Source organism: Pundamilia nyererei, unplaced genomic scaffold, assembly GCF_000239375.1.
Source record: "Pundamilia nyererei isolate P.nyererei 1_Seehausen unplaced genomic scaffold, PunNye1.0 scaffold00163, whole genome shotgun sequence".
In the NCBI taxonomy this organism is placed as follows: Eukaryota; Metazoa; Chordata; class Actinopteri; order Cichliformes; family Cichlidae; genus Pundamilia; species Pundamilia nyererei.
In genome coordinates this window covers 916,851-924,107 of record NW_005187564.1, presented here as the reverse complement: position 1 = coordinate 924,107, position 7,257 = coordinate 916,851, and the positions used below count along the sequence as shown (strand labels likewise).

Here is a 7,257-nt window from a genome sequence, read left to right as displayed (position 1 = left end):
GAGAACCCATGGGGTCAAATTTGAGCCCATGGTTTCCCTAGTAAACCAATGGGGTTGAATCTGACCCCATGGGTTCTCCAGGGTTAAATCAGTTCACTGGATCATTTGGATTAGCAGATTACATCTCAGGCCTGTTTCTGATTGGTGGATTTAATTTGAACAGGCATCTTATTAGAGTATGGACAATTAATATCAGGATTTTAATTAAATCACCTGCGAGCTCAGACAATTTGATCAACTGGACTTTTTTAAAACCACTTTAATGTCTGTTTTTACTGTCAGCATACAGTATGGAGGGGGACAGCCACAGAGATTTTCAACTAAAACCCAAAATACCATTATAAAAGCTACAAAATGATTTCCGCTGCAGACACTGTTCAGCTTGTAATTCAGAATTACTTCTCTCACACAGTTGGCTTTTCCTAATAAAACAAATGAGTTGCTGCCCCCTGGTGGTACGTTTTAGTTAAATTCTGCAAAAGCTCTACCTCTCTATATTAGTGTACTTAACTACTTATGTAGTTTTTAGAAAAACATACACTGAATGTTAGCGTACTAACATTGTACCTATTAATATTAAAATGCCCTTTTAGCAAATTAAACTGTTTTCCATTGCAGGTTAATATCATCCAAAATTGAAGATGCATTAAAGGCCTTCACAGAAGAAATGCAGTGGTGATGTTCACTATCTTGTGTCAGATTTAGAAATGTAATCTCTTATTGATGTGTGTCACATGGTGAGCCATCTGCTGCTTAGCCATGAGTGTGAGAGAGACTAGATGTGTCTCTGGGGGCCATGAACTTATACTCACAAAGCCCAGCAAGTAGCACCCACATTCAGCGAGACTCCATACTTTACCTATCATCCTGACCCACATGTATGATGATAGGTAACACCATGTGGAGCCTGTGTGTTCACAAGCCTGTGCAGGGCAGGGGGGAAGTAGATGGGAAGATAAAAGAGGGCCTGTTAACCATTCACTTTTTCCCATATTAGCTGCCTGAATATATGTATTTTATTGTTTGCATGATAATAAACTGTAGTTATCTATTTTTGACTAGATATCCTGCATTGTTTTACTTTTCATAAAAAACATTTCTTCCGTTTTTGGTCTGTCATCCAAAAAAAGCATAAAGCATCTCATACTTCAAGCTGTATGAGGAGCAGTCATGGGGTTATATAATGCAAATGCCTCTTAAAGCTTTTGCATATGACCCTTTAAAGTTCATTCTGTTCATCTGGACGTAGCGTTTTCAGTGGGAGAAACGTTTCCCACTGAAGGAACAATGGGCTGGGAGGTCAGTTCCTTAATCTTAATTATGCAAATTCTCATGACCATTGATCAACAGCCACTGATCAAGGCCCATTGTCCCTTCAGTGGGCTGGTTTCAGTCATTATGCAAATGTACTGTTTATAAGAAACTTGCACAGTCACATGGATGAGTGACAAAACGTTTCTCCCACTGAAAACGCTACGTCCAGATGAACAGAATCAACTTTTGGAGATTTACTTACCTGGATGATTGAGCATGCATCAAGATGACCCTTTAATGCAATTCTAAACGGATCAATTCAATTTCATTTCCCCCCTAATTTTGACATAGTTACATATACATATAACTATTAGAGTGCATGTGCAGTGCATTTTAAAGTAACCCTTACATAGTAATGTTACAGTACATCTTTATTAGGCAGCAACAGTATTACAAAACTCAGTGCTAGATTTTACATGGAAAACAAAAAACAAATCATGTTGTTTTAAACAAAAATGCAAAAGTAATATAAGACAATATGATAAAAGGTCAAGTGTTGGAATTTCAAACTTCAGACAACTTCATATACAACTCAGTTGTATTAATCAAAAAATCATGTAAAAAATTAGTCGTGCAAAAGTACACAAAGTACACAATTCATATAAATGTACTATAAAACAGATGTAACTATATTATCAAATTCATTATATATCACTTTTAGTCATATAACCTAAAACGTGTCAACCAGTAACAGTTAAATTTAAATATCACATAACAGTTATTAAAACAGACTTTAACATATGCAGTGACTTGTGAGCTACAGTGTAAATGTTGTTAAGACATTGCTTAAAGGTTTTGCATGACAAATCCCCCCTCTCCTTGCAACAATAATAAAAATGCAAACATCATTTATGTAAAGTACACAGGAAAACATAATCACATATAAGCCAAAGACGACAATTATTCAGATGTCCAGTGCAAACTCTGCCAGATAAAGCTAGCATGTTTCCTGCCATGCATAATCATTTAAATTTTTGTCCAATGTCAAATGCAACAGGTCCTCTCATTGAGAAACCAATGAAGAATGACACTTCCGAACCCTCTGCGTGTCCACTAATCTGGCTTCGATACATTGGGGCAACTGGAAAACCAGTATCTGCTATTATGCAATCACTCTTCACCTTCCCTCTAACCCTATAAAGGAGCTCCTCCACCTTCTTCTCCTTCCATATTTTGCCACTTCCCCACATGGAGGCAAACTGCTGTTGTCCATCCACGATGCACTTTTTAATTTCTCCAATGTGGACCAGTCGTTCATAGCCACGCTTCTTTCCCAGGAGGAAATGTATAACAGGACTTTTGCCATTGTACACTTCCTTCATCTCTGCATGATAAGAGGTTTTCATCTGTGAGATGTACCTTCCAAGATCTTTATGTACTGGACTGTATGGCTCTGGCCATAACAGCAGAACTGCAATGAAGGAGAGCGGCAAACTCTCACTCAATGGGATTTGCCCATGAAAAACTTGGAAGAGAAGGTTTACCATGTCTGCATATGGCTGTAACAGTTGGGATTCCAGTTTAAGACGACTCAACACAACATTGACATAAATAAAGTTCACTTTCTCCTTTGGAGTTGGTTGACGCTTACAAACAAAAAGATACTGTCTGGCAATCTCTTCCATCAATTCTGTTGAGGTGTTGCTTGAGAGATAGCTCAGAATCCCAGAATAGGTGTCAGCTTTTTCCTTTTCCAGGCACTGTCTAATCTGGTGTAGTTTCAACATGGTGTGCAAGTTTTTATTCTTCAAAAGAGATGCAGAATCTGTCTTACAGAAAACCTTTGCATAATGTCTGAAACATCTGAAAAGTTCATTTTGGGACATTTGCTCACGGCTATCTTTCATTCCAAATCTGGAGCCCAGATTTACATAGAAATTGTCAAGGAAGTCAAAGTTCTTCTTCATCCTGTATTTGAGGTTGTAAAGTACATCCTCAAACTGTTTCAGAATGAGGTAGTATGGTCTGTTTCTGATGTAACGAGGATCATCACTTTCTACTTTGGAAAGTTTAAGATCTCCAGAGAGAACCTGGCTCATTATGTCATGACGAACACCATCAAAAGAGAAAACAGGGGTCATTGCCAGCACATCAATGGTGAGGACACCGACCTGAATTTCTCCCAGGCAGCCAGAAGTGTTGAAAGTAGAGTTGTCCGTTTTGATTTGTAATCGTTGGAATGACTCCTTCTTTGCAAGGTTCTGTGTTTCCTGGAATGCTTCCAATGCTGACTGAGCCAGTTTCAGAAGTGTTTTCAGTTTCTCTGGACTGATGGGTTCTTCGTTGCAGTCTGCAATGGCATTCTTAAACTCATGCTTGATCACTTGTGCTGATGTATCTGCAATATAGGAGTTGTCTTTGTAAAGATCTTTTGCTTTTTGTGCCCAAAATTTTGCCTCTACAAAATCTTTCTTTCTTAGGTAATAGTACCGGGCGAGTAACTGGGAGACAATGGGATCTTTCTCATATCTCTTTGAGGCATTTTTTAACACCATCTCTTCCAGTCCAGGTGTTTCATTTGCAATGTCCTGAATGAGTGGAGAGAACTGTGATTCCTCTAATTCATGATATCGCTTGACCAAAATGTGGTGAACATCTTGCAGGAGCTTGCTTTTGCCTTGTGTGCTCTCATAAAACGTGTCTGTGTTCAGCAGAAGGTCAGCAATTTCAACTTTTTTCACATTGTGTGTTGCTTTAAGTTCCAACAAACACTGTTTTGCAATTCTTGAGTGGATCATTTTCACAGCTCTGAAGACTACCTTACCCTGAACTGAACAGCTGGTTATAAAAGTAGAAAATTTTCCAAAACCACATTCAACTTTGTTGGATCCACAAAACGGTTTTGGTTGAAGGTCAAGGAATTCCTCACACAGAGAGACTGATAGAGAGGCCCCGCGGCAGTAAACATCCAACAGAACTAAAACTGCAAGAAGCTGGGCATTTTTCTGATTCACATTGAAGCTCTTCAGTGTGTTGCGGACCACACTCTCAATGTATTCTGACTTAAAGTTCTTCTTCATGATCATGAAACCATAGAATGTTTCAGTGTTTTTGTAAGTTTTCTCAATTTCGACTAGTTTTTCCTCAAACTGTTTCTGTTCCCTCTCAGAGAGCTTATTTCCAATGACTACAGTATCTGCAGTTTGCCCAGTCGTTTCAGAAGACTCTGATCTCATGCAGTTCAAGAGAACCACCTGCGCAGACTTAGACTGAATTTTTTTCTCTTCGCATTCTTTTTCAATGAGCTGCTGCAAGTCAAATACTTTTTCCATATCATCAAAGTCATCTATCATCAGCAAAACAGGGACACTTGGTAACTGCTCCTGATGGTCATACATGAGAAGTTTTGTCACCTGACTGGCTACTTCAGCAAAGTCAGCATTGTTGTTCCTGAGGACAGCACAACGAAATATGTTCCGGAGAGACCACAATATGTGCATGGCCAAAGTTGTCCCACCACATCCAGGTACATGCATGAGGTTAAACAACACACAGGCTTTTCTCAGAGAGGATAAATCAGGTATGATTGTATCCTTGATGTAGTCAAAGTGGTCTCGTTTGATAAACGGTGTGGATCCGGGCTGCTCCGAGAAATAAAAATTCCACCACGTCACCTTTCCACCCTTGTAGAAGTTCTCCTCTATCACATTTTTTTCCTCATTTCCTCCTTCACATTGGTTCACGCAAAGGACATCTAAGGTACTCAGACTTCGCTCCACTTTCTTCTCAAATAGCACTTTGCTTCCTCCACCACATGGTAGGAAACGACTGGATCTGCGATTCTCTGACCAAAGGCTAAGGATAGTGCCATTGACTTCTGCAAAGCTGAGATCGTGTATGCATCTACCTGAGATGTCGATTCCACATCGAGCCTCAATTAAGTCTCTCCAGGAGTTGAATGCTTTGTCATTGTCACATATGCAAAGGATCTGATCTGTGCCTCTGAGTTCCTGCCAGAATGTACTGAAAGTCTCCACAAGGGGGTCCATCTTCTCACTTACTCTTGACAAAATTAAAAAAATGACGAGGAACCTCTTGTTTGGAAGGACATCTTTGCGACACAAGAAGGAAATCACATCTCTGACGGATGGTCCCTTATCCATTAACCACTGGTCAATTTCTGAGGGCGACTCATGCTCAATGCCTCCATTGCAGAACACCCAGCTGGTGTTTTGAGTTAATTTCAACTTGTTCGCAATGTCTTCAACTCCTTCTGTGATTTTATATCGTGCCGGTGAATGAATATTTACTGGGCTCTGCTGGTCAAAATATTGCTCTAATCCCTCTTTAGCTGATTCTGGATCAAAGTCCAACACCGCTGTTGGGTTCAGATCTACAAGAAATTTTAGATAATCTAACTGGCTTGGGTGTGATTTGTTAGTTATTATCACATACTGCTCAACATTTGATTTATCTAAAGACAGAGAGCCACCAGTGATCATGTGACTGAGTCTAGAGCCCTGAGTGCTGTTTTTTATCACACTGAGGTGCTTCTCTTCTGCCTTTTTCCGGAGTTCTAATCGCTGAGCCATACTTTCTAGAAACTGCTCATACTCTCGCTTGTTTGGTTGCGCAAGAAGATCTCTGCTGCTACCACCATCACGGATAAAGAAACACTTTGATGGTTCTGATTCAGTTTCTTTCATTTTGCCTTTTTTCTTGCCCTTTTTTTTGTTTTTTGTGTGGTAGCCGTTTTCTTCACAGATCGTAGTCTCTGGAACAACGTCGACTTCTATGACACATTTGTCAGATGATGTCATGTTCTTGTTGAGAACTCCAACAAATCGTGGAGGTTTGATGCATGCCTGAGCAGCTTGTTTATGTTTATATTCAAAATACCCATCAATGGCAGATTTTAGTTCATTTGTAAAAGCCTCTGTGTCCTCAACAACCACTCCCAACACTTGACCGTGGGTGAACTCCGGTTTGTCTCCTATTCCAAAATGTATGGTGCCGTTGGTGCGGCTGTTCATGCAGGCAGCTGCAAAGCGAATGACCTCAGATGTGAACTTCTTCATTTTAGTTTCTTCTGTTGTGCTGGTGAAAGCTTTGTACTCATGGCAGGGTTCAATCAAATCTGAGGCACCTGATTCTGTAACATCAAGAATGCTGCTTTCCATGTATCTGAATGTATCGTGATATCTACAAAATGGATACGGCTTGCACGGTTTCCCAGGCTGGTTTCTAGAACCTACTGGCTCTTCTTTTTTAAATTTCACAACTTCATCTCTGGCATGAATGAGAAGTTTAGCCGGTCCAAAAGTCACGCCAATTTTGGTTAAGTCAGTTGTATCTAAAAGCAGAAGACTTTCACCATTGATGTCTTCATTAAACAATATTTCAGCAACTTTGTCATCCACGCGATCCAATTGGAGAACCCATTGCCTCACTTGATGTTTACTCCAATCTTGTATGTCTGATGACAGATCATCCTCCTGGCACTGAAATATAAAGTCCAGTTAACATTCCTAATTTCTAAATTAATTATTAGACACTTCAATATTTAGTGAATATGTCTAGTATTATGTGGAACAGTTTAAAACATGAACCCTATGTTTTAATATATAAAAGCTCACTTCTTAATATTTGTTTTATTGAAGCATTTTTCAATTTTTACTTACCTTCATTTCACCTTGATCTGCCATGACAGTACTGCTTCCTCTTTCACAAATATAGATTAGTGATGCTACAAAATAATTTAAATAGAAATATTAGCAATAGAGGAAAAGGAACTGTATTGATTGTAACTCAAATTAAGCAAGTTCAGCCTCACCTTAATTTTTCCTGATCATCAATGATGGCTGGTCAACTTTTCACACATATTGGTAATGCTGCAAAAAAGTAGAAGTATTATAAACACATGGCTGAGGCAGTTTAGGAGTAACAAGGGAGGGATTTAAGAACCAACGAGACTAATTTATTTAGTTTCAGGGGGAATATGTA

At 39.3% G+C, this 7,257-nt stretch overlaps 1 protein-coding gene across 1 annotated transcript in view; it reads right to left on the bottom strand.

Moving 5' to 3' along the window:
- Positions 1–1,697: 1,697 nt before the first annotated feature.
- Positions 1,698–7,257, bottom strand: part of LOC102197232 (sterile alpha motif domain-containing protein 9-like) — a 7,967-nt gene continuing 2,407 nt past the window's right edge. Inside the window, exons 2-4 of the mRNA XM_005745711.1 lie at positions 7,088–7,145; positions 6,936–7,000; positions 1,698–6,755 (exon numbers count right to left, since the gene is read on the bottom strand). Of these exons, the coding sequence (XP_005745768.1) occupies positions 2,277–6,755; positions 6,936–6,959 (4,503 nt within the window). The 5' untranslated portion in view covers positions 6,960–7,000; positions 7,088–7,145 and the 3' untranslated portion in view covers positions 1,698–2,276. The remainder of the gene's footprint in view (positions 6,756–6,935; positions 7,001–7,087; positions 7,146–7,257) is intronic.